Source organism: Budorcas taxicolor, chromosome 11, assembly GCF_023091745.1.
Source record: "Budorcas taxicolor isolate Tak-1 chromosome 11, Takin1.1, whole genome shotgun sequence".
In the NCBI taxonomy this organism is placed as follows: domain Eukaryota; kingdom Metazoa; phylum Chordata; class Mammalia; order Artiodactyla; family Bovidae; genus Budorcas; species Budorcas taxicolor.
In genome coordinates, this window is record NC_068920.1 from 50,985,774 (window position 1) to 51,013,130 (window position 27,357).

At 48.3% G+C, this 27,357-nt stretch overlaps 1 protein-coding gene and 1 non-coding gene across 2 annotated transcripts in view; both read left to right on the forward strand.

The window, feature by feature from the left end:
* Window positions 1–12,776: 12,776 nt before the first annotated feature.
* On the forward strand, window positions 12,777–12,848 carry TRNAR-ACG (transfer RNA arginine (anticodon ACG)). Its single transcript has one exon. It is a non-coding gene; the product is annotated as a tRNA-Arg (tRNA).
* Window positions 12,849–15,218: 2,370 nt separating this feature from the next.
* RPS10 (ribosomal protein S10) overlaps window positions 15,219–27,357 on the forward strand; it is a 132,350-nt gene continuing 120,211 nt past the window's right edge. Inside the window, exons 1-5 of the mRNA XM_052648463.1 lie at window positions 15,219–15,283; window positions 16,406–16,555; window positions 16,770–16,941; window positions 18,922–18,999; window positions 21,464–21,519. Coding sequence (XP_052504423.1) covers window positions 16,406–16,555; window positions 16,770–16,941; window positions 18,922–18,999; window positions 21,464–21,519 — 456 coding nt within the window. The 5' untranslated portion in view covers window positions 15,219–15,283. The remainder of the gene's footprint in view (window positions 15,284–16,405; window positions 16,556–16,769; window positions 16,942–18,921; window positions 19,000–21,463; window positions 21,520–27,357) is intronic.

The window sequence follows — 27,357 nt, forward strand, 5'->3', positions numbered from 1 at the left end:
TCACTCTCATGCATTGGAGAAGGAAATGGCAACCCATTCCAGTGTTCTTGCCTGGAGAATCCCGGGGACGGGGGAGCCTGGTGGGCTGCCGTCTATGGGGTCGCACAGAGTCGGACACGACTGAAGCGACTTAGCAGCAGCAGCAGCAATGGGACTTACCTAGTGGCTTAGTGGTTGCAAATGCAGGAGACGCCAATTTGATCCCTGAGTTGGGAAGATCCCCTGGAGAAGGGAATGGCAACCCACTCCAGTATGCTTGCCTGGAGAATCCCAGAGACAGAGGAGCCTGACAGGCCCCAGTCCACGAGGTTGCAAAAGAATTGGAAACAACTTTGAGACGAAAGAACAAAAAATATGCGCTCAGTTGCTCACAGTTGCTCAGTTGTGTCCGACTCTTTGCAACTATAGACCATCAGACTCCACTGTCCATGGGATTCTCCAGGCAAGAATACTGGAGTGGGTTGCCATTTCCTCCTCCAAAGGATCTTCCCAACCTAGGGATCGAACCTGCGTCTCCTGTGTCTCCCGCACTGGCAGGCAGATTCTTTACCACTGAGCCACCTGTGCTATGCTTACTCAGTTGTGTCCAACTCTTTGTGACCCCTTGGACTGTAGCCCTCCAGGCTTCTCTGTCCATAGGGATTCTCCAGGCAAGAATACTGGAGTGGGTTGCCAAGCCCTCCTGCAGGGGATCTTCCCAACCCAGGGGTTGAACCCAGGTCTATCACGTTGCAGGCGGATTCTTTACTGTCTGAGCCACCAGGAAAGGCACCTGGGAAGCCCCAAACAACAGCAAATGGCCTGGGGCATATCTCGTGCTTTTATTTATGGCTTTATATTATAGTTAAGCAAGACTGCTTCATTCCACAACATTCCTGTAGCTTTCTTTAGTGAAGTCGCTCAGTCGTGTCTGACACTTTGCGACCCCATGGGCTGTAGCCTACCAGGCTCCTCCCTCCATGGGATTCTCCAGGCAAGAGTACTAAAGTGGGGTGCCATTTTCTTCTCCAGGGTATCTTCCCGACCCAGGGATCGAAGCCAGGTCTCCCGCATTCCAGGCAGACGCTTTAACCTCTGAGCCAGGGACCATTAACTCACAGCGGTCTCCCAAAGTTCCCTAGGCTTGCCTCTTAGTCCCCTCCTGGGACTTCTGCAGCTACCTGTATTCTATCCCTTTCATTGGTGGTTTTGATTTGGAAACTGACATTTTGTAAAGCTCCCCACGTGATTCCCTGGTGGCACCTGGGTTACACTGTGAGATTCAAAGCTGTAAGATGTTTCCCTGTTCAAAACAACTCAATGACACCTAGTACAGGGGAGGGGCAGGGAACAAGCCCCACGAGATGACATACACAGGGAGCACGGAGGCTCCACAGTTCATGGGACTCATCCACGCTCATCTTTGCACCCTCAGATCCTCCTGACATCGGCAAAGATATCTGGGGAGTTCTGGCAGGCAGAACTCCCTGTTTCTACTTCTTAAGGATAAGAAACAAAGCCTGTGGAATTTGCCTGGAGGCAGAAAGTCAAATCTTCACCTTGAAGGCAAGGAAGACAGCTTGAACAGCTCTCCGATTTGCTGACATCCACTTTTATCGCTGAGGCCGTGGAACTGCCACCTGGCATCAGGCTGGCGGGCACTCCCAGCCAGCCACAGAAAAAACGCTGAGGCATCAGAGGGGAAAATGCCCTGTCTTCTGTCCATCACAGTGTCTGGGATCCAGGCTGACTTGTTTCCACACTCAGCCAGGAGGCTCAGCCCCACGCGGGGAGAGGAGCAATGTGGGAACAGACTCGTGACTGCTGGAGAGGCCCTTACAGGTCGCTGAATCATCCGCCTTCCCCTTCAGCTGTCTCGGCCCTGCAGACCGCAGGAGGCTATTCTGCCAGGCGGCCTGGGCAAGGGAGGGGGCCTAGCGTGGATGCTCCAAGGCCAGTGGAATGGGCCCACAGAGCTGCAACGCCACCCGGGAGCCTTAGCCGCAGGGTTGATCTGTGTCTTCTTCCTGCTCCATCTGGCCCTCCCTGGCAGGACTGCAGGCTCGATTTACCACTGGCAGGGCCATATGTCCTGCCAGCCCTCCAGGGCCTGCAAGTGACAGGGGCAGGGCGGAAAGATGAAAAAGCGAATTCCTTTCTTTCCACAGCTCCAACCCTGAGGGGGATGGAGGGCACCACCCATCCCCCTGTGCCCTGCAGCCCCAGGTGGAAACTCTAAATACTGGGTGGAGTTCCGCAGAGTCAAGCTGGAATTCCTTCCTGAGACTGGAGGCCACTCACACGTCCCTGCTGCCCCACCCGACCGCTCAGACTGGTGCAGACTTTAGTTGGTCCCAGTCTCCTAAGGCATCAGCTTGGGCTCCAGTTCAGACCAGCCTGACTCGGAATCTCCAAAGATGGCCCCACCCATTCCTCCCTACAGGCACCTCCCATCGGGGGTGGGGCCTGTCTCCCTCCCCTGAAATCTGGGCAGGTCTCGTGACTTGCTCTGATCCACTGTTTGGGATGGGAGTGGCCTTTAGGAGACCTAGCAGCTTCTGCTTCTGTGCTCTCTGGGAAGCCACCATGATGCTTTAAAGACGCTTAAATGACTGAATGTGAGCCACCACATAGGGAAAGAGAGGCCACGTGGGGGAAATGCCAAGGGGGGCCCTCTGCACCTTCCAGGCTAGCCCAGCCACCAGCTGAGCCAGTGACCCTAGCTGTGGCCCAAAACCAGAGGCAAGGTTCACAACACATTGGGTGACAAGCTATCTCCATGAAGCTTAAAATACAAGGGTGAAGACAACGTAGGGACAGCTGCAAGACTTGCATCTGTGAGGGCAGAAGCAGAAAAAAATCAAGGCGGGCGGTGGGGGCTGCATCTGGTGACCTGAGAACAGGGAAACCCCAAAATAAGCAACAGATATTCCTGGTAAAGCATGGCGGCCAGATGGGGAAGAAGAGGTGACACTGGGGTGTGCCTCAGAGCAAGGGGCTTGGAGGGGCTGAGCCATCCAGCTGCTATAAACTCCTGAAAGAGCCCCTCCAAGGCTCCCTGCCCCAGGGAGAAACTGCCGACTGTGGAATAAAATGGAGCTGCAGAAATGAAGGAAAGGGAAGGGCCAGAAAACCTTGGATGTGCCAGTGATGAATTGATTGCCTCTCGGGTCCCACACGCCAGCTTTCTTTCCTCATACCGGAGGAGCTCACAAGGGATTCTGCACGTTTGCTAGTTCTGGCTGCCGGAAAGCAAGACACAGCGATCAACTCTACAGCAATGAGCACCCCAGAACCCAAACTGTGGTTTTGAAATAACATTTCTTATGAAAAGAAGTCAGGGGAAATTTTATCTAAAAAAAAAAAAAGAAAGAAGAAAAGGGGAATTCCTTATTGGCCCAGTGGTTAAGACTTCTTCTTGCAGCACAGGGGATGTGGGTTTGATCCCTGGTTGAGCAACTAAGCCCCCATGGGCTGGAATCCAGCGCTGCAACTACAGTACTCATCCACCACGACCAAAGACCCTACCTGACACGAGGAAAATCCCAAGCGCCGCAACTAAGACCCAGCACAGCCAAAGAAATAAATAACTTTAAAAAAGAAAGAAGAAACTTTTTTCTTTTAAAGTCAGGGCTTCTTGGAAAAATGCCTGGTTTCAAGTCTAGAGCAGGAAGGTATAAAGGACAGAAGAAGACTGGGCCACCTTGATGTAGCAGCTAGCAGGAAGTTCTTAAAGACTCATAGGATGTCAAAAAGACTCAGAAACCAGTTTGAAGAGACTCCCACTGACCCATGTGAGCTTTAATTATGATAACAATGGCAAGGGATTCAAATCAATCAAATATGTTTTAATCTATAGGTTCTTGCTGGTGGTCACCAAGTTGTGGCTGTTTGTGAGCCCGTGGACTGTAGCCCGCCAGGCTCCTCCATCTATGGGAGAATGCTGAAGTGGGTTGCCATTCCCCTCTCCAGGGATCTTCACAACCCGGGATCAAACTGGCATCTCCTGCACTGCAACAGATTCTTTAGAGACGGAGCCGCCAGGGAAGCCCATAAGTTCATAATGCTATTAAAAATTAATTTGGTCCTCTTGATAGGAAAGCTATTTATTATCTTAGAAGCTGGTAAATAAAAGAAATGAATCAAGCATTTATCCTGTCTTCCTCGTATGGCCTATGCCACTGGGTAACCAAATAAAGATGACAGGAAGCATTGCTTTAAAAATGATTTCAACCAATAAATGAAATAATAGAATCATCATTTTGCTACCCTCTGTGAATTAACTGGTACAGCATTGAGCAGCCACGACTGCTGGCATCATCAAAAGAGAGGCAGCCAGACATGATGTGCCTACTGAGGGAAGACCACACTGCCACCTGGAATGTTGCCTGAAGGATCCAACCAGAGTCCAGTCAGCACTCTGGGTCCAGTTGCCAGTTTGCCAGAAATGCAGGTGACGAAGGAGCAGGTTGAACTGCACTGTGTGTGCAATCGGCAAAATCTAGACCGAGGGAGACTCCACCGGTCAAACAGCCCAGACATTCCAACAAATTAACTGTAAAGGGGGGGCATGGAGAGAATGGTCAACATACCCTAACTGACCCCCCAGTGAGTTGCACCCTTATATAATCCCTTCCCCCTGAGTGTAGGTATAACCTGCAACTTGCAGGTCGTAGAATATGGCAAAGGTGGTGGGATGGCACCCCCATGACCATGTTGTGTTTTCTAAAACTCCATCTTAGCAGATGCAAGGGGAGACTCCTCTGTTGGTCGTTTTACGAAATATTTGTTTATTTATTTTAAAAATATTTATTTACTTGACTCTGCTGGTAGGTCTTGGTTGCAACGTGTGGGCTCTTAGTTGTGGCAGGCAGGATCTAGTTCCCTGACCCGGGATCGAACCTGGGCCCCCTGCATTGGGAGCATGGAGTCTTAACTGCTGGACCCCCAGGGAAAGTCCTTCCCCTATTAGCCTTAAATAAGAAAACAGCCAGGCTGTGAACAACCTATGGAGAGCACCACGTGACAAGAAATTTGGGGTAGCTTCTAGAATTTAAAGCAATGGCCAGGAAATATCTGGGGCCCACAGTTTTGCAGCTGCGAGGAAATGAGTTCTGCCAACAGCCAGAATGAACTTAGAAGTAGATTCTTCCCTAGTCGAGGCTCCAGACAAAAATGCAGCCTGACAACACGTTAATTGCAGCTGTGAGTGAGTCTCTGAGTGGAGGATCTGCTCAGGGGTGCCCAGGCCTCTGACCTATGGAAGCACAGAGATAATGCACGTGTGTTGTTTTCGCCCACTACCTTTGTGATAACATGTTACACAGCACAGAGAAACTAGACACTTCCCTGGTGGTCCAGTGGCTAGGACTGTGTGCTCCCATCACAGGGGATCCAGGTTTGATTCCTGGTCGGGGAACTAGGTTCCACAGGCCATAACTGTGAGTTCGAGTGCTGCCCCTAAAGATGCCATGTACCGCAACGAAGACATGGCACAGCCAAATAAATCATTAATAAAAAAAAATATCTTTTGAAATTTATTTTTTAAAAAGATGGTAAATTTTATGGTGTATATATTTAATACAACTTAAAGTTTAAATGGGCAAAAGATTTGTAAAGACCTTTCAGAAAAGACACCAAACCATCAGGCCACAAACCTCAAATATATACAGTGTTTGATTGTCAATCATGCCTCATGAAAGCAAAGGGGAAAGTTTATTTTCTATTTAAAACAATACTTGTTAATGTTTGGCAGAAATCAACACAATGCTGTAAACCAAATAGCCTTCAGTTTAGGTTTTTTTTTTTAAAGCTAAAAAAAATAAAGTAATACTGAGAAGTAACTTCTCTTGAGCACCTGCCATGTGCAAAAGGCACAGCTCCAAATGCATCATTTATACAAACTCTTTTAGTCTTCCCCACAACTCCACCATGTTAGTACCATTGTTATTTCCAGCAAAAAGAGGATGAAACCAAGGCAGGGAGAGACTAAGAGATTTGCCCAAGGCCCCATTGCTACAAAGTGGCAGAGGCCGCACCAGGCGGTGTAGCTCTGGAGTCTGTGCTCTCACTTGCAGAAGTAAAGAGGCTCTGACGGGCCATGGGGAGGAAAGTGTGGCTGCCCTGCTGGTCCTGATGGACTGTGCTGAGGAAGGAGGTCCAGCATGAAGAGGATATTGATTTTACTTTTGGGGGTTTTTTTGGCCGTATGGCGCAGCATGCAAAACTTCCCCGACCAAGGATTGAACTTGTGCCCCCTGCATTGGAAGCACAGAGTCTTAACCACTGAACCACGTGGGAAGTCCAGGAAGAGGATACTGAGACAGGCATTTCCAAAGCAAAATGCATCACAAGCTTCATTCGTTTCCTTCAGAAATCTTTACCAAGCCTCTCCTGCATGCCACGCACTGTCCCAGGCTGCTGGGGCTCTAGCCGCGAGCACCTCAGGCAGAAATCCCTGCCCTTGTGGAGCTGAGATTCCAAACCTTCCCATGCCTTTGCTTTTCCAGCTGTAAAATGGATACTCAAAGACTGTGAAAAAGGAAACAAGGCAGCAGAAGAAATACTCAGAGGTTTACAGGTGACAATGGATAAACCAGACCTTGACAGCAGCATGGATGACCTCCACAGGCCACAGATCCAGCAGGCTGTCAACAGGCGGCATTCTCTGAACCCTGTGTGCTGTTTTTACCTCCACATTGGTCATTATAAAATAATGCAGGAAATATAATCATGGCAGCTTCCGGCAAGTGAGGTCAGAGGAGCTGCCCCAACAATGACAGGCAAAGAGGTGGCAGGTACTGCGGGAGAGGTTTGCCCGGGTGGAGGGGAGGGCTGGGCTCCACTTAGAGGAAAAATCGCACCCTCATGGCAACAGATGCGGGTGACGTGTGTGTGTGTGTCCAGAAATGTGTCAGCAGCCATCTAGTCACAGATCACAAACTCACACATGCCGTGGGAGCTATAAATGAAAACTCGCAGCACAGATGGCTCTTTTGAGGAGGTCTCTTCTGGAGTGGGAGGTGCCATGTACAGGATTAGGAAGCTATTCTAGACGGTGTCTGCTGAGGATGTCTGGTGTACTGTTATCACAGCCAGGGCCTCACCGTCCTGGCGCCTGGGCCCTGAGAGGGTGCCCTCCACCCAGTTTCCAGAGCTGAGGCCACCACGCTTCCCTGGTGGTTCAGATGGTAAAGAATCTTCCTGCAATGCAGGAGACCCGGGTTCGATCCCCAGGTCAGGAAGATCTCCTGGAGAAGAAAATGGCAACCCACTCCAAAATTCTTGCCTGGGAAATCCCTTGGACAGAGGAGCCTGGTGGGCTACAGTCCATGGGGTCGCAAGAGTTGGACGCTACTGAAGCGATTTAGTATACTAACCACGGAAGGGACTGCTCCCCAGGACTCCCTCTCTCCCCTCTGACCCAGGAGATCTTATTTAAGGCTCTGGAATCTCAAAAGGAAAAGAACAGCAACTAGAACATCTCTATAAGCCATGGTTTATTATTTTCCAGTCTGGGGGAACTCCAGGGGGGCCCCAGGGGACCTAGACCCTGAATTCCATCTCTTGCAGCAGCCCTCAGGATTTTACAGCTTCCTCAGAGTCGGCGGATCTCAACACTGGTGGCTTTAAAACTCCTGCTGCCCGGGGACCAGGAAACATGTCTAAAAATATTATTCTTAGCAGCTTTATTTATAAACACTGGAAACCACTCTGATGTCCGTCAGCTGGTAAATGGACGAACTAGTCGTGTTCAGATGACTGCGATGGGGATTCTCACAGACCTGACAATGGAGGGGGCAAGGAGCCAGACACAAACCAAAACGTTGCGTGGTGCCGTCAGTCAGAACCGCCTGCCCCTGGGGGTGGGCGTGGGTCGTTGACCAGGAAAGGAGACTCTGGGGCAGTGGTCGTATTCTCTCTACTGATCTGGATGGCAGTTAACATGGATTCACACGCACACGGAAAAAAACATGGAGTTGTACTTAAGATTTGTCCCGTGCACTGTTAAGTATGTGCTGTGTGTGTGCTTAGTCACTTGAGTTGTGTCTGACTCTTTGCAACCCCATGGACGGTAGCCCGCCAGGCTCCTCTGTCCATGGGGCTTCTCCAGGCAAGAACACTGGAGTGGGTTGCCGTGCCCTCCTCTGGAGGATCTTTCCAACCCAGGGATCAAACCCAGGTCTGCTCATTGCAGGTGGATTCTTTTACCATCTGAGCCACCAGGGAAGCCCATTGTGAAGTATACCACACATCAAGAAGAATTAAGAAGCAAAATACTAATGCCTTCCCCCTCACCCCTTGACTGAGTGTCTGACTTAACAGATCCGGGGTGTGGCCTGGGTAAATAGATTTTTGAAAGCCTCTCAAAGCATTCTAACAGTGTGTGCCAAGTTGCTTCAGTTGTGTCTGACCTTACGGCCTGTAGCCCACTGGGCTCCTCTGTTCGTGAGATTCTCTGGGTAAGAATACAGGGGTGGGGTGGGGGGAGCCAGAGCCCCGCCTCTCACTGCTCTGAATCCGGGGTTCTGGCTTCCTGCCCTCAACCTCGGCCCCAGCAGGAAGACCCCAATGCAGAGGGCAGCCTGGGATGGCACGAAGGCTTTAGGCTCTGCAGAGAGTCCAGTCCCATTGAAATGGAGCAAGACCCTATGGTCCTTGTCCTCCCATGTCTTCTGCCTGCCTTGTCTGTGGAAAAACTTTAACCAAAGAACAAGTTTAATCCGAGAAGTGAGCAAATGCAGAAACAAAGAAAAAGAGTCAAAGGAGACCAAATTATAATAGTTTAGTCATTAAGCATAGTCAAGAACCTTTAATTCCTTCTCCAGGGCTATAGATAGTATTCTGAGCCATATCCTGTGAGGTGTCTTATAGATGCTGAAGCCCCCGCCAGGTGGAAAAGTTAGCTACATGATGACCAGACTCGCCATGACATAAGCTGCCACAGTTCTGAGAACTGGCCTCAAAGAAATGGAGACAAACCGACCCTGGAACTGAAGGTTAACTACTTAAAGCAATCAAGATGTCCAATTTTAAGATGACGGTCAGAGCTGACTGTTTCTGCAAGTCACTCAGCTTATAAAAGCTATTGCCCACTGATTGCTGGGGATAGGGTGGCTAGAGTTGGCCTTTGGACAGGTGTGCAATTACCCATCCAAAATAAAGCAAACTTTCCTTTCCATCAACCTGGCCTCTTTACTTCCTACCTCTGTGTCCTGTGACCGTGAACAAAAAAACATCTATTTCTCTACGCCTATTTTTTTTTTGCGGGGGGGGTTGTGTGTGTGTCTTTAACATGGGGCAAGTAATAGGTCTATATCTCATGCTTAATACAGCATAGGAGGGGTAAAAATGGTATTGGTCTTGATAAAGGTAATCTCGGCCTTTCCTGGTAGCTCAGCTGGTAAAGAATTCGCCTGCAGTGCAGGAGATCTGGGTTCAATCTCTGGGTTGGGAAGATCCCCTGGAGGAGGGCATGGCAACCCACTCCAGTATTCTTGCCTGGAGAATCCTCATGGACAGAGGAGCCTGGTGGGCTACAGTCCACGGGGTCGCAAAGAGTTGGACATGACTGAGCGACTAAGCACACACACACAAAGGCAATCTCTTTAAAATATCCATCTGATCCTGTCCCGGCTGCCTGAAACCTTTCTGCAGCTCTTCACTGCACTTGGAAGAAAGTCCTACATCCTTCCTGAGGCCACTGTGGCTGTCCAGGTTCACCGTGCTCACCATGTGGCCGTGGTAGCTGCCTTACAGTTCAAGCCCTCCTCTGAAGCAGGGCTTTTCACTGGGTGTTCCTCCAGGCTTTTCTCAACCCAAGTTCTGGGTCACCACGCCCTGATCTTCTCTTCATAGCGCCCAGCACCTAACAGAGGCATTTGTTGCCTGGTGGATGGGAGTATGTCCCTACCCCGTTCCTGCCCCACCACCCGCTCCAGCTGCTCAGTGCCTTGCTGCTAAATGAAATTCAGTGAACTCAATGATCCGCTGTCATCTGAGAAATTTTCTCTAAGTGCCAGAGGCTATTGTTATTTGTCCTCCTTCCTGACTCACTAAACTCTCACCTCCTCTGCTTACCGTGAAGTTGCTGTTTATTCCTGAAATGTTTATTAAGTACCCCAGTCACGTGAGAGACGCTGTGCCAACTGCTGGAGAGGATGCAGACAGGAGCAGGGCATGGCCCCTGCCCCCGAGAAGGCTGCATCCAGGGATGGAGACACCATGGGAACAAGGGCGAGCGGGCGAGCTTTAGGGTCCCTCCACATCCTCTTCTCACTCCACATCCTCTCTAGGCGATCTCAGAACCTCACAGCGTCTTAGATGGTTCCCTGACCTAATCTAGCCCAGATCTCTCGCACAGGACAAATTCTGAGCACTTTATCTAAAATAATCTTGGATTTTTTTCACCAATGTGTCTCACAGGCACAAATACAACAAAATCTAAAACTGAATCCATCTCTCATAAACAACTTAGTGAGATTCCAGATAAAAAGAAGCATAGCTTATTGAGAAAATGATGCTGAGAGAGCAGCTAATCCTTTGGAGGGAAAATTTTTATATCAGAAGACATGCTGAGAAGATAAAAGATATGGATGGTGGTGCTCAGTCGGCTGACTCTGTGACCCCATGGAGTGTAGCCCACTGCTCCTCTGTCCATCGGATTTCCCAGGCAAGAATACTGAAGTGGGTTGCCGTTTCCTTCTCCAGGGGATCTTCCTGACCCAGGGATCGAACCTGAGTCTCCTACATTGGCAAACCATTCACTTCAGACTGAGACTTGAACCCAGACAAAACCCACAGTCTTCCAACGGAGATCACAATACCTGGTTTTAGGACCTAATAAAACTCAGATTCTTGATATCTCATCTCAGAAAAAATTCAGTGAGAGACAAAGTGACAGGTAAGAAGTGGATTTATTCAGAGAGAAACACACTCCACAGAGTGTGGGCCATCTCAGAGGGTGAGTGTGGCCTCAAAATGTGATGTGGCTAGCTTTTATGGGTTGGGTAATTTCATAGGCTAATGAGTAGGAAGTTTATTCCAACTATTTTGGGGAAGAGGCAGAGATTTCCAGGAAGTGGGTCACTGCTCACCTTTTGATCTTTGATGGCCTTGGACAGAAGAGCTGGGTGGGTTACGGTCCAAGAGTTGGACACAACTTAGCGACTAAACCACAACCTTAGAACTGTAATGGAGCCTCTGGGTGTCATTTAGCTTGCTGATATGTTATAATATGTGCCTTGGTAGTTCAGAGAGTAAAGAATCTGCCTGCAATGCAGGAGACCTGGGTTCAATCCCTGAGTCAAGAAGATCTCCTGGAGAAGGAAATGGCAACCCACTTCAGTATTCTTGCCTAGAGAATTCTAGGGACAGAGGAGCCTGGTGGATTGCAGTCCATGGGATCATTAAGAGTCAGACACGACTGAGCGATAACACTTTAACTATGTTACAGTGAGCGTATATTGAGGATCAAGATTTAGTTGAAGTTGACTTGTCTGCCATCTTGGAAAGGGCAATGCCAAAAATTGTTCAAACTACCATACAACTGTGCTCATTTCACCTGCTAGCAAGGTAATGCTCAAAATTCTTCAAGCTAGCCATCAATAGTATGTGAAACAAGAACTTCTAGATGTAAAAGCTGGATTTAGAAAAGGCTGAGGAACCAAAGTTGAACTTGCCAACTTCCATTGAATCATAGCAAAAACAAGAGAATTCCAGAAAAAATCTACTTCTGCTTCATTGACTATGCTAAATCCTTTGGCTGTATTGGTCACAACAAACTTTGGAAAATTCTTCAAGAGATGGAAATACCAGACCATCTTACCTGTCTCCCAAGAAATCTCTATGCAGGTCAAGAAGCAACAGTTACAACCAGACTTGGAATAACAGACTGGTTCAAAATTGGGAAAAGAGTACATCAAGGCTGTATATTGTCACCCTGCTTATTTAACTTATATACAGAGTACATCATAGGAAGTGCCAGGCTGGATGACTCACAAGCTGGAATCAAGATTGCCAGGAGAAATATCAATAACCTCAGATATGCAGATGTCACCACCCTAATAGCAGAAAGTGAAGAGGAACTAAAGAGCCTCTTGATGAAGGTGAAAGAGGAAAGTGAAAAAGTTGGCTTAAAACTCAACATTCAAAAAATGAAGACCATGGCATCCAGTCCCATCACTTCAAGGCAAATAGATGGGGGGAAAATGGAAACAGTGCCAGACTTTATTTTCTTGGGCTTCAAAATCACTGCAGATACTGACTGCAGCCATGAAATTAAGACACTCGTTCCTTGGAAAAAAAGCTATCACCAACCTAGACACTGTATTAAAAAGCAAAGACATCACTTTGCTGACAAAGGTCCATCTAGCCAAAGCTATGGTCTTTCCAGTAGTCGTGTATGGATGTGAGAGCTGGACCATAAAGAAGGCTGAGAGCCGAAGAATTGATGCTTTCGAACTGTGGTGTTGGAGAAAACTCTAGAGCATCCCTTGGACAGCAAGGAGATCAAACCAGTCAATCCTAAATGAAATCAGTCCTGAATATTCACTGGAAGGACTGATGCTGAAGCTGAAGCTCCAATACTTTGGCCACCTGATGTGAAGTGCTGATTCTTTGGAAAAGACTGATTCTGAGAAAGATGGAGGACAGGAGGAGAAGGGGTGACAGATGGTGGATGGCATCACTGACTCAATGGACATGAGTTTGAGCAAACTCTGGGAGATAGTGAAAGACAGGGAGGCCTGGCATGTTGCCGTCCATGAGGTCACAAAGAGTTGGTCATGACTTGGACTTCCCTGGTGGCTCAGACGGTAAAGCGGCTGCCTACGAAGCAGAAGACCCAGGTTCGATCCCTGGGTTGGGAAGATCCCCTGGAGAAGGAAATAGCAACCCACTCTAGTATTCTTGCCTGGAAAATCCCATGGACAGAGGATCCTGTTAGGCTACAGTCCATGGGGTTGCCAAGAGTAGGACACAACTGACTGACTTCACTTCTTCTTCACTCACTTCACTTAGCAACTGAACAGCAGCAAAGACTTTTAAATGAACTGGGAGTCATTGGAGGATTTTAAGCCGAGGAGTGACCTGGTCTGATATAGTAGCAGGATCACTCTAGCTCTGGTAAGGGAAGAGACCTGTGAGGCTGTATTTCAGTAAAATGCGTTCCAGTGCTGTTGCTGGGAAGTGAGCCATCACCCCTGTCTCTTCCTGCTGGCTAGTTACAAGATCTTCTCCTTATCTCTGATGTTCTGCATCTTCATTATGACATGTTTAGGCATGGATCTGTTTTTATTTATCCAAGTTGGAATTTGAAGATAGCAGTACATCTGAAGTGTGCTGTCTTCCAAGAATTCTGGAGGGTCTCTCTCCCATGTTTTCTATCATTTCCTTATGTGATTTCACATAGACATATATTAGATTTTCCCTCTTGATCCTTCCCACCTCAAATCCTTTCTTCCAACTATTCCATCTCCTTTATTTTTTCCCATTATATATTTTTTACTTTATTAAAAAAATTGTATTGGGAATTCCTTGGTGGTTCAGGTGGTCAAGATTCTACTGCAGGGGACACTGGTTTGATCCCTGGTCAAGGAACTAAGAGACCTCATGCCCTGCTCCATGACTCCCCAAATTTTATTGAAATATAGTTGATTTACAATAGTGTGTCAGTTCCAAGGGCACAGCAGTGATTCAGTTATATATTCTTTTTCAGATTCTTTTCCCTTATAGGTTATTACATAATACTGAGTAGAGTTTCCTGTGCCATATACAGTAGGTCCTTGCTGTTTACCTATTTTATACATAGTAGTGTGTATATGTTAACTCCAGACTCCTAATTTATCCCTGCCTGCCCTCACTTGTCCTGCCTCTTTTAATCTCTGGACTACATGGTGAATGCTTTCTGTTTTTGTTCTTGTTTTACTTCTGTCTTCTATTTCATGATTTTTCTATTCAAGTGTATCAAATCTGTTGTTTATTTTTTAAAATTAACTTTCAAATCTCAGTCATTTTAGTTTTTATTGCTAGGAATTCTATGGTATTCTTTTCCAAATCTGCTTGACCAGTCCCTAGATTATGTTGTTCTTTGTCCAAATGTTCAAGATATTAAACAAAAAATCTGTATACATGAATTTTATTTTTTTTTAATTGTGATAAAATATACATAACATTGGAAAAGGAAATGACAACCCTTTCCAGTATTCTTGCCTGGGAAATCCCATGGGCAGAGGAGCCTGGCGGGCTAGAGTTCATGGGGTCGCAAATAGCTGGACTCGACTGAGCTAGGCAACTAACACTTTTCTTTCACTTCATACCAAAACGTTAATAGCGACTCACTGGTTGATGGAATTTTATTCTTTCATGATTGGTATGCGCTAACATTGCAACTCAACAATTACACTGCCAGGGCTTTGTCCTAAAGAGACTATGTGACAAGTGTGTAGATAAGTGTGTGGCATCATTGGTTATAACAATGAAGGATTAATATATATACATATATATATCCAATCATAGTGTTGATTAAACCATCCATTAGTGGACTACCACCTAGTCATTAAAACTGTAGGTATTAATTACCTTGAAGAGAGATTCATGATATAGCTGTAAACGAAAAAAAAACAAAAACAAAACAGGTTTCCACATATCATACCACAACACACGTACAAATCATCCCATTTTTATCAAAAAATACATTTTCTTTGACCCACGTTTAATCCCTGGGTCCGGAAAATGCCCTGGAGAAGGGAATGACAACCCGCTCCAGTGTTCTTGCCTGGAGAGTCCCATGGACAGAGGAGGGGTCGCAAATAGCCGAACTCGACTGAGCTAGGCAACTCTAACACTTTTCTTTCACTTTATACCAAAACGTTAATAGCGACTCATCGGTTGACGGAATTTTATTCTTTCATGATTGGTATTGCCGTCACTGTTATTTTGTAAGCAGATGGTATCTCCTTTGCCCTGCTCAAAGAGCATATATTCCTTACATAATAATAAATTAAATTAACCGGCGGGAAACGGAGAAAATAAAGACGTAGCGTGTTTCTAAAGGACCCGACCAGGCACGAAGGTGATCATTTCTTGTTAAGCACGCCGGCTCCCACTCCCGCGCTGCCTCAAGCCGGCCGGGGTTCGCGGCCGCAGGGGCCGCCGGGGCCGCCAGTCTCTCAGGCACCGCCGAGGCCGCCTCAGGCAGCTCGCGGGTCCTGACAGGGGGCGGGGCCCGGCAGCCCGGAAGAGGCCCCGCGCCGCTCACGCCCCTTCCTTTCCAGCGCCGGCCCCGGACACAGCAACCGTCGCGGTGAGTCCCTCCGGCGCCGCGGTGCCATCGGCCCCCATCCTGGCCCTGTCTCCGCCGCCGCCGTCGTGCCTCGCCGGGTTTAGGGTGGCGGGGGCCCTCTCCCGCTCCCCGCACGTCCGTTTCCGAGCAGGCAGCGCCCAGAAGCTCATTTCTTGGGGGGGGGGGGCAGTAGTGGGGCCCTGGCAGGCGAAGATTGGTGTCCGGATGGAGGAGGGGAAGATGAAGCCCTAGCGTGGCGGGGACCGTCCGGGCGAGACGGGAGACTGCGTCTCTTCCGCACGCTTTTTTCTTTTTTTCGGGGTAGAACCCTCACTCCGAGCTGCCTCCCTGCTCGGCCATGGAGCTCTGGTTTAGGAGTAGAGGGGTGGGCTGTGAGGGTCTCAGCCTTTTGCTTTGGGGTCAGAGGCCCGTCACGGATCGACAGGCTTTCTTCTGGCCCCTTCTCGCTCGCCAGAAGGCACCGCCGCGCGTGCCGCATTAGGTACAGTTGCTGATGCGCCCCAAACACTCCCAAGGGTGTAGGGCCTGAGGGGCTTCCCTGACAGCTTAGTTGGTAAAGAATCCGCCTGCAATGCAGGAGACCCCGGTTCGATTCCAGGGTCGGGAAGATACGCTGGAGAAGGGATAGGTTACCCACTCCAGTATTCTTGGGCTTCCCTGGTGGCTCAGCTGGCAAAGATTCCGCCTGCAATGCGGGAGACCTGGGTTGGGAAGATCCCCTGGAGAAGGGAAAGGCTACCGACTCCAGTATTTGGCCTGGAGAATTCCATGGACTCTGAAAGAGTCAGACAGGACTGAGTGACTTTCACTATAAGGGTCTGACTCCCGCCCGTTTATACTTGCGTTGTGAGAGTGAAAATCAGGGGGGGGAATGTCCCCCTAGCCCCACCCTCGTTTTATCTTAAAGTCCTGACAATTTCTTAATCCTGTTTTTGAGGGTGGAGGAGGGAACTAGTGACTGTTGGGCTTAAATGTGCAGGGGTTTAAATTCCTGTTTTCCTGCATGTTTTTCGGAATGTTTGAGACTTCTGCCCGTTCTGTTGGATAGTGACTCGGGTATGAACTGGGTTATGGCCTCTGGCCACAGTGCTCAGAAGTATTCTTGCTTATTACTTCTTGCAGATGTTGATGCCCAAGAAGAACCGGATTGCCATTTATGAACTCCTTTTTAAGGAGGGGGTGATGGTGGCCAAGAAGGATGTCCACATGCCCAAGCACCCGGAGCTGGCAGACAAGAATGTGCCCAATCTTCATGTCATGAAAGCCATGCAGGTAGTGGGTGCGGGTGGAGGGGGGCTTTTCCGCTGGTGGTCAAGGCAAATTTCAAGGCGGAGTCAGGACTCCCAGCGCTGCTTGCTGCCTTAAAGGGCCGTAAGGTAGATACACTGTGGAAGCTTGTATGCTGTGCAGTTTAGCTTCCCATTTGCACTGCCTTCCTAGCTTCAAGCCTCTAGTTCTGTCTTAACAGTGGTTTTCCCTCTTATAGTCTCTCAAGTCACGAGGCTATGTGAAGGAACAGTTTGCCTGGAGACATTTCTACTGGTACCTCACCAACGAGGGCATCCAGTATCTCCGCGATTACCTCCACCTGCCCCCTGAGATCGTGCCCGCCACCCTGCGCCGCAGCCGTCCTGAGACTGGCCGGCCACGGCCCAAAGGTACAGTGCTCACGTAATGTCTGCAAGGGCATCTTCTGAAGTTCTTTCTGCGGAGAGAGGTGAAATGGTGGGGTTTTGTGTGAGCAAAGAGGTGGTCTTATTAATACACCACCACTGGAATCAATTTTTTTTTTTTTAACAAAATACAGGAGAACAAAGTCATACTTGTGTAAGTTTAAATTCTTAAAGATGGCCTCAGCAGGAAGACTGCTCTGAAATTTGGCACGAATCATGCGACTGTTTTCTGTGAGTGCAGGTTGTCTTTTCCCAGATAACTCTGGTCTTGTTAGCCTTTCCTCCAGGAGTTCGTGTCATTCTTTGCTTTGTACATATAAGCAATCTCTTACCTGGATAGAATTCAATTTCATCTCTAGCATATACACCTTCAGTTTTCAGGCGAGCTGTGTGCTCCCTCTGGTTTTGTAAATGCTGCTTATAACCAGCAAAAATGGCCTTGGACCACAGACTTGTAGATGTATTTGTCATCTTAGAAGTCCCTGTTTGCAGCAGGCCTCACTTGTTTGCTCTCACAGTTTAGCTGCATGAACTCCACAGAATCCAGGATGGGTGAAAGAGTGGAATCAGCTTTTGGGGTACTCTGGCATGCAAGATCTAAGTCAAGTCCTAGAACATCGAACGGAATTGAACACAGGTCCTCAGGCCATCCCAAGAAGTAGTATTAAACACAGGCCAGATACATGTGGCAGGGTGTTGAGAGTTCAAGTAGACCAGGGTGTTTATCCCCCAAGAAGTCGAGAGCAAAGCCGTTTACCACATGTGAAAGAAATGAGAAGATTTCTTGGCAATGGGAGGAAAATAAAAGCCAAATAGGACAGAGCGGATGTAGAGAGAGAGTGTGTGTATGTGTATATACCTATATATCTATATATATACACACACATATACACAGATAACACTGTGGAAGGATCTGGTTTGCAGGGAGTTACCTTCTGACTTGAGATCATTGCTGGCTCACAACTGGCATTTGTCAAGTTTATGGTTCCCTTATTTTCTTTAAAAACAAAAACCTGCACCAGAGGTTTTATGAGTTTGAATAATGAAATGCAGAGATTACTAAAAACATGATCATCAGACTGCCTAGGTTCCCTGGAAAGACATCTGGAGCTCAGAAATTTGTATTCTTTATGAAAACTCACGAGGGTATTCTAGTGGTTAGGTAGGATTACATATGTTTAGAGCAAAGGTTCTTCATTGCACCTTGGAAATCAGTCTTACTTTGAAGAATCATAAATGCTATAGATAATTTTGTGGAGTAACAAGGTAGAGAGAATGCTAGATTAACCTTCCAGTGTTGGAATGTTAACGTAGCTTTTTTAAAATCTGCCTTAATAACGTACGTTTCACAGCCTAGTGAGGTACAAGGCAAAGCCTGAGCGGAATTAAAGGATTCTTGGTTGCTTCTATTTATATACTTACATTGGAGGTGAGGCTTGCTGCTTATGGTGACTCCTTTCCTGTTTGCACTAGAAGTTTTCTATTTCAGAGATGGGTCAAGTTCAAAATTTTGGCTATTCAAATGTTTGTAGAAGTGACTGGGTTTCTTTATTTGCCAGATATTTGGGAAATCTATGTTGAGAAATAAAACAGAAGAAAGCAGACCTTTTGCAGGTGTGGTGGTGGTGTAGCTGCTGAGTTGTGTCCAACTCTTGGAACCCCAATGGACTGTAGCCTGCCAGGCTCCTCTGTCCATGGGATTCTCCAGGCAAGAATATTGGAGTGGGTTGCCGTGTATAACATTTTTAATAGGATGTGCATTTTCTTAGGTCTTTGAGGGGTCAGAATGTCAATGATGGCAAGTATCTAGCTGACAGTTCTCGGTGTAGGAGTTCCTGTCCCATTAATGCATCATAACCAAGTTTTTGCAAAGCGAAAGTAGAGGGCAGTTTTGAATTTTCTAGGCCTGAAAGGAGCAGAGTTCCCATGTTACCCTGTGTTCATATTGTGGTTTTATCTGTGCAGGTCTGGAGGGAGAGCGACCTGCAAGACTCACGCGAGGGGAAGCCGACAGAGACACCTACAGACGAAGCGCCGTGCCCCGTGAGTATCGCAGTGTGGATCTGGTGTTGGGGTGGAGTCTCGGGATTCTCCTCTGCCTGGGGCTTGGCCCTTGAAGATCCCAAGGTGACCAGTGAAGATCCTTGGGTTCATCTCAGATCATACCACCTGGAGTCCATTGTGCGTCTTGCCTTCTGCAGGGGTGGGGGTTAGGAGGGACGCTGTCTGAGCTGGGGACACAAAACACTTTAAAAGACCTATAACTGGAACAAAACTGAAAACTTTCAGGAGAGCAACATGTTTTTCTTTGTGTTCCTGTGTGGTAAGTTACTTGAGGGCAGGGCCCACTCCCATCACGTTTGTTTCTTTTTATTGCCAAAATAATGCAAAATCTTGTTTTTAAATAGCAGGTATTCACATTGATGGGAACCACAGATGTCTGTTCATACAATAGATACATTAAGTGCCTATGGTTTATGCCAGACACGATCTAGGAGCTAGTGGTTAGTAGTGGACATAAAAAGACGAGATGCTCTTCTCTCTTGAACTTGCATTTTGGTATTAGGAGATGAATAAGCAAAAATAAGTGTATAATTATGTCCACGGTGGGTGCCACAGGGAAAAATTAAAGCAGGGGAGTAGGTATTGAAATTTCCAGTAGGATTTGCAGGAAAAGTTCTGTCAAAGTGAAATAGAAGCAAACATCTGGAGGTAGTGAGGCTACTGGGGGAAGGCGTCTGGCTTGTCTGAACAGAAGGTGGCAGGAGTGTTAGATGAGGATGTCTTGTAGTTGTGGGCCATGGTAGGACTTGAGGTTTTACTCTGAAATAAGATGGCGAGCCATTCAGCTTGGTTTAAAGAGACTGTCCTTGTTGCAGAAGTAATAATTTGTGATATAAAAGCAAGGTATAAAAGGGAATGTATACTTTTACTACTCCTGCCTAGTGGCTCAGATGGTAAAGAATCTGCCTGGAATTCAGGCGACCTGGGGAAGGTTCCCCGGAGAAGGAAATGGCAACCCACTCCAGTGTTCTGGCCTGGAGAACCCCAGGGACAGAGGAGCCTGGCAGGCTACATACAGTCCGTGGGGTCGCGAAGAGTCAGACGCAACTGGAGGACTTTGACTTCACGGTTGTCTCCTACTTGTGGTACCTGATTCTTCAGATGTGAAATCCTGATGGAAGTGAGCACTTGAACTAAATACTCCTAAGAAAGAATTCCTCTAGCAGACGGGCTCTTGGTTTAGGGAAAGTTCGTGGTTGCTCTTTTTAGAAGTCAAGGTACACTGGAAATGAGTCAGAGGGTGTGACAGTTGGTCCTGAAGTTGAGGGTGGGGAAGTGAGCATTTCAGGGCGAGATGGGCATGATCAGGTATGAAGATGGGAAGATACAGTGGCTCGCTGGTTGGGGGGTGCTGAGTAGGCAGCAGCTAATTCCAGTATATTTTTAAATGTTACCTTGCTGCTAAGTCGCCTCAGTCGTGTCCGACTCTGTGTGACCCCATAAACGGCAGCCCACCAGGCTCCGCTGTCCCTGGGATTCTCCCAAGCAAGAAGACTGGAGTGGGTTGCCATTTCCTTCTCCAATGCATGAAAGTGAAAAGTGAAAGTGAAGTCACTGAGTCGTGTCCGACTCTCCGCGACCCCATGGACTGCGGCCTACCAGCCTCCTCCGTCTGTGGGATTTTCCAGGCAAGAGTACTGGAGTGGGGTGCCATTGCCATCTCTGAAATGTTACCTTGATTTTTGAAAAATGACTCCTTATGGCTGTGCTGGGTCTTCACTGCCGTGTGGACTTCTCTCTAGTTGCAGCTGCTCCAGTCGCGGTGCACTGGCTTCTCATGGGACATGGCCTCTCGAGCACGGGCTCAGTAGTTGTGGCTCACGGGCTAAGTTGTTCCGAGGCATGTGGGGTCTTCCCGGATTAGGGATTGGACCCACATGTCCTGCATTGGCAGGTGGATTCTCTGCCACTGAGCCACCAGGGAAGCCCTAAACTGTTGGTTTAATATGTACATTAGTGGGATACTTTGCCTTCTCGCAAGTCTTGAAGTCTCGTGGTATTTTGCACACATCTCAGTTTGGACTGGTGGCTGCTCTATAGGGCAGAGCGGTACTAGGTCTTTCATCTTGTTTCACCTTTACCTCTTAGATCTCCCTGCACTGAGCTCCCCCTGTGAGCTGGGTGCTGGTCTGAATCATGGAAGTAACTCAGTGATAGGAAGTACCATATAGAAAGGGCACATAGTCCAGACTTTGTGGTCAAGGCAGCCTTCCTGGAGGAGGCAATAGTTTGGGCTGTGAGTTTAGAAAGATGTCTTGCTCAGGAGAAGACGGGAGCAAAGGTGGCTCAGAAGATGTTTCCCCACTGCAGGGTGTAATTTGCTCGTACTTCATTCTTTGCTGACATGACTTTTCTTGGAAAATGGTCTTGGGTCATTTGTCTGCCCTTGTTCTGTAGTAGATCAGACCAGATGATGCATCTAAATCTGTGTTTGTCGTTTCAGCTGGTGCCGACAAGAAAGCCGAGGCCGGAGCTGGGTCAGCAACTGAATTCCAGTTTGTAAGTGTCCCCTTTTTGCTCTCAACCCTTTGTATCTGCTTCTTCAGGGATGTCCTAAACACAAATTCCAAACAGGTTTTTACATTCAGGCACAGCCTGCAGTCTTCTGTAAAGAAAGCAATTACTGAAAGTCTCACAAATCAACGCTCCATGAGGCACAGTGGTATTTTCTAGTTGAGTAATGGTCAGCGTTATCCCCCGGGTTAGTTTCGTGAACTAAGCTGAGAACTGGACACTGGAGATTGAGCAGGTTCTAGACCCCAGTTCCCCATGTATAAAATAGAGCTGGTGGTCATAGCTATCTCGAGCTAATTGTGAGATTAATTAATCCAAGTAGAGTGTTCAGCCCCGGCATGGTGTATCACTGTCAGGACAGCTACTGCCCCTGAGCAGCTTTTGACAGGACACTATTGTTCACTAGGTCTCCTTTATGGAAAAGTGTACATGGCGACGCAGGATCACGTCCTGTTGCTAGGTGCTTCTATGTGTGTATATGAGCACGCTCCAGAGTGCATGTCCTTAATCCCAGTTTACAGAGGTGACCCCACAGTCTGTAAGAGGCAGGGCTGGATCCCCTGAGCCCTTACATTTGGGAGCCTCTCCAGTGCCCGGCACACCACTGATGCTGATACGTACTTTCTCTTGCAGAGAGGCGGATTTGGTCGTGGACGTGGTCAGCCACCTCAGTAAAGTTGAAAGGGGTTGTTTTATGTTGAATAAACCTGTAAACAGAAAAAATTAATCTTGTGTGCCCTGTTTTGTTTGCATTATGTAGCCTAAACAGGAATGGTTCAGGTTTAAGGGTTAGAGTGTAAGTGGGGCAGGACCGTATTGGTTTTGGGAATTCTCATTTTACAGGGTGATATCAGTTGTCGCTGTGTGAGCTGTAGTGCTTGGCTTTGACCCGGGCCCTCCCTGTTCCAGCACTTGCTCCCTGTAGAGTCCTGTCCAGTGTGGTCACCATTCTGGGAGGTTGTGGGAAAGTTGAGTGTCTTGACCAAACCGACGATGCTGGCTTGGCTGTCTAGTGGGAAAGCTGCTGTTCAGTTGGTGCTGGAATTACTAATCTTCAAAGCTCAGGGTTTATAAGAAACAGAAAAACACATGAAAATATCCCCAAAGAACTGCTCAGCCATCTGAAGGCCCCTTACCCCACCCTGGGATTTTTTATCTCTGCATAATCAGAAAAATAATAGACAACTAGAGTTCTTGCTGTCCCAGGGTTCCTGCAAAACAGGAAATGCACTGTTATCCTGAAGTTTGTTGGTGGTGACCCAGCATAAAACGACATGAGTGAATGGTGTTTGTTCTTGGTGAGGCCCAATGTCACCTTTTCCCGTTTTGACCACACTGCCTGGCGTGCAGGAAATTAACTCCCCAACCAGGGAATGAACCTGGGCCCAGGGCAATGAAAATGCAGAGTCCTCTAACCAGAGTGCCATCTTGTAAGTACCCAGAGAGGATTGATGGGACAATTGCTATGGTCCTGCACTACAAATATCATCCTGGCGCAGTGCCAGGGGGCATGGGCTTGCACGCAAGTTTGTTGGGTGAGATGCCAACTTCGCTTTGGAGACCAAATAAGGACTGCTGATGATTATAATCGGGACTTCCTGCACAGGGGTCAGCTTTTGAGGAGCAACTCTGGGTCAGCCAGCAGGCCCACCAAGGTAAGGAAAGCCAGCAAGACTAGCTGGAAGTGGCTTTTAAGGGGTATGGGAACGTGGGGATCATTGGTGGGGTTCTGCAGCTTTACATGGAGAGGGAGAGTGATAGCCAGGTGACACTGGTAGTTTCCTGAGCTGCGTCAGTGGTTCTGCGCTGGCAATCGCAAAGCCATATCGACACCTGTTGGCTGAAGCTCCGATACTTAGGCCCCCTGATGCCAAGAACTGACACATTGGGAAAGACCCTGATGCTGGGAAAGACTGAAGGCAGGAGGAGAAGGGGACGACAGGATGAGATGGTTGGATGGCATCACTGATCTGGTGGACAGGGAAGCCTGGCGTGCTGCATACCATGGGGTTGCAAAGAGCTGGACACTGAGCGACTGAACTGAACTGAACTAAAAGCTGAACCACCAATTTCAGTCTTGACAGGCTGTTGTAATTTAGACCACAGGGTGGCAGCCGACAGCAGCCCTGAGTGTGCACTCGGCCCTGGGAGGTGAACTTTGTATTCCGAACCACCAATGAGCAGAAGCTTGCCTTGGCAGAGCGGCACTGTTGGGGGAAGCTGTTTCAGAGCAGCTTTGGCTGCCTTGCCAAAGATTGCTTTTTATCCAATTTTTCTGCTGGCGCGAGCGATGTCAAGTGGTTGCCTGTGTTCGCACGCCTTGTGATTGTTTAACCTGGATTCTGCTGTGAAATGTTAGCTCTCAGCTTTACTGTTAGCCGCCGAGGCCAGCAAGGGAGCAGATGGGTTTCCTGTATAGCTTTGGTGATTTTCTGGCCCTAAAATGTCACTTTCTCAGCTTGGGCTCTTTGCCAGCCCTTTCCCTCATGATTTAAATTCATTCCAGAAAGTGTTCTCCAAGATCACCCATGCACTCTGGGAAAACCCGAGGCATCTACAGGGTAGTCAGACTACAGATAAAAACCCACAGTTGGAGGTGTTCTTGCTGCCTGCCGGTCTCCCTCCTCCTTTCCCCCATGTTGGGAAATTGAGTGACCCTTGCCTATCAATAGTTACTGATTAGCTGCTTGGGATCGATGCTGATACATGCTCTGGGAAGGCTTGAAAGGCTTGAAATTTTCCTTTAAGGACCTCACTGTTCAGTTAGGAAACCAAAACCAAAGCTCTACATTGAGGCCATAATACCAGATACTGTATAGGTGGCAAATCGTTAGTCCAGATGAAGGAAATGAAGGGCAGAGGCAGTGGTGAGTGAGTGAAGGCTGAAGTGACCCAGAGGTGCATGTGTCCCGTGAGGGGGCTGGTGCTGAGACCAATCAGGATTGGAGAACAAAGATGTTAGGTGGTGCCAGGTTATGAAACACGTCACAATTTAAGGCTTTGGAGACTTCCCTGGTGGTCCGGTGGCTAAACCTCAGTGCTCCCAATGCAGGGGGCTCGATCCCACATGCCACAACTAAATAATAAAAATTAAGGTTTTTAAAAAATAAGTTTGGGAAAAACAAATATTTGCTAATACAAGTGCCTGAGAAGGTCACTTGAGGTGGGTGGAGTACAAGGGGCACAGGCCCCCCTGGGCACATCCATCATTGGGTGGAAGCTTTGGAGAAGATTGAGCCTTTCTTCCAGGGTTGGTTTTGAGGCCCGTGAAAGCCTGGCACCTGCCCACCAGCCCCATATTTGGCTCACCAGCTAATCCCCACCACCGCTACCAGCAAAACAGGCTCCAGAGGATTTTTAAGGGATTTTTGAAGCTGACAGCTGAAGGCACATTTTCCTAATACAAACTTCCCTATATGGACACAAATCCCCTTTCCCTGAAAAATACAGTCCCCTTACAGGGAGTGCCAATAACAACTTTAAGCGTCTGTGTTTCTCTAGAAGTCCACACTTTGGTTTGATTAATAAATGAACCTTCGAGAAGCAGCTGCCACATGCCTATGTTAGATGCTGGGAGATGAAAATGTTTTTGAGAAGGATACATCCTCTGGGCCTAAAGACATGAGGGCCTGCCTGGGCCCTCCCTACATGAGTGCCTGGCCTGGGCCTCCAGCAGGGCAGTGTGGTCCCTAGGAATTCCCCAATTCTGCCCTCATCTCCAGAAGCCAGACCTGCTAAGTGAGGACTAAGAGACAAGAGACACCTGTGCCCAGACTGTCTCCAAGCTTTGGGAATGCAGCCTGGAGTAGCCCCACAGCAATGCGGGCTCACAGGCTCCTCCTTGTCTGCCTCAGAATGCACTCATCTGTTCTAAGGCCTGGGAGAAAGGAGTCTCGCTGAGAGCACTTCTAGACCGATTGTCTCAAAGCCCACAGATGGAGACCTGGTTTAATCTGTCCTGGGACCTGGTCTGCCTGTTTCCAATGAACATAAAGTACTCCTGGCTCTCAGAGGATGGATCAGTGACTTTTTTAGAGTGGGCTTTCAGGACAAAGTCTCAGGAGATTATACGGTGGTCTACTGGCAGTAGGTGATGATGCTGGGTGTGGAGGCAGGACTGCAAGACACCCCACAGCCCCAGCCCTTTCTGCTTTTCCTCACTTTGTGCTACTGTGGACCTCCCCCAGAACCAGTGCAATGCCGTAAGAGGTCCCTTGCCTGTAGCTTTGCTCTGATTTCCATTGCTCTCCCCACCCTAGTCACAGTTAGTTTTGAGAGACACATGTAAACAAAGGTACTCTTCATCTTAAAACCCTTCCAAAGTTACATGTTGCCTTCCAGAGCCTTCTAGAATCTAGGCAATGGCAGGCTCCATGCATGGCCTAACAGTTTCATCTGTCGACCAAAACAAAGCTCCAAATTCCAGAATCCAGCTACACTGATGCCCTTTCTCAACTTCAGGCTTTTTTGCCTGTGGTATTCCATGTGGGAGGAAATTCTCCCACCCCCATCCACTCAGGGGTCTTTTTCATTCTTCAGATTAAATTATGTCCTCTGAGAAGCCTTTCTTGGTAGAACCCACCCTACTGCAAAGTCCAGGTAGAGGTTTCTCCTGGTATGCCCTGGGCGCCAAAGTTCTCCAGGCTGTGTGGAAGCTGCTCAGGTGCTAGACGATTTTCTGACAACCTTGTCCAGGGTTGTAGCCCAGGGTCTTCTACCGAGTAGTAGCTACTTTACAATTGTTAGCTGCATGAATGATGTCCTGGCAGGAGTGGTCTCCGAAGAGCCATCCCCTTCTGTAGAAAGGACACTGGTGAAAAAAAACTGTCTCTGCGGAAGGGACTTTGGCTGTCCAGTAGTCAAGGCTCCATGCTTCTAAGACTTGGGTTCAGCCACTTGGGTGGCTTGGGTTCAGTCCCTGATTGGGGAACGAAGACTCCACATTCCTGCTGTGTGTGTGTGTGTGTGTGTGTGTGTGTGTGTGCATGTGTGTGTGTGTGTGGTGGCTTGGGTTCAGTCCCTGATTGGGGAACGAAGACTCCACATTCCTGCTGTGTATGTGTGTGTGTGTGTGTGTGTTAGTCGTGTCCGACTGTGATTCCATGCCTTGTAGCCTGCCAGGCTCCTCTGTCCATGGAATCCTCCAGGCAAGCATACTGGAGTGGGCTGCCATTTCCTTATCCTGCTGTGTGGTGCAGCAAAAAAAAAGTCTCTGCAGGAACCTAGACTGGGAATGCAGAAGCGACTGTGACGCTGATACATCCTGACCATGGAGCGACTGCCAGCGACACTAAGTGGCCCAGTGGCTGGGGTTGGAAGTGAGCTGGTGGCTTCTGGGGATGAGGGGCGCAAACGTCATCAAGAGGAAGGCCCCCACAGTGGGCCACTGCGAGCGTCTGCGCTCCACTGGACAGTCTAGAGTGGCGTGAGGCCGGCCTAGGCGCCGATCAGAGAGTGACTGGAGAAGCAGCCTGGAGCTCCCTTCCCCACGCCCAGGAGTCTGTATTCTTTTTATTCCTTCTTCTTATGTTTGGTTACATTGAGTGGCGTGTGGGGTCTTAGTGTGCCAACCAGGGATGGAGACCTGTGCCCCTGCATTGGAAGGCGAAGTGTTAACCACTGGACTGCCGGGGAAGTCCCTATTTTTATTCTTTTTTTTTTTCAGCTTTATTGAGGTATAATTGACATAAAGTACGCACACAGGCAGACCCTGGAGATATGGCTGGTTCAGTTTCAGACCTCTGCAGTAAAGTGGATTGCAGTAAAATGGTCACACACATTTTTTATTTCCCGGTGCATATAAGGGTAGGATTTCCCTGGTGG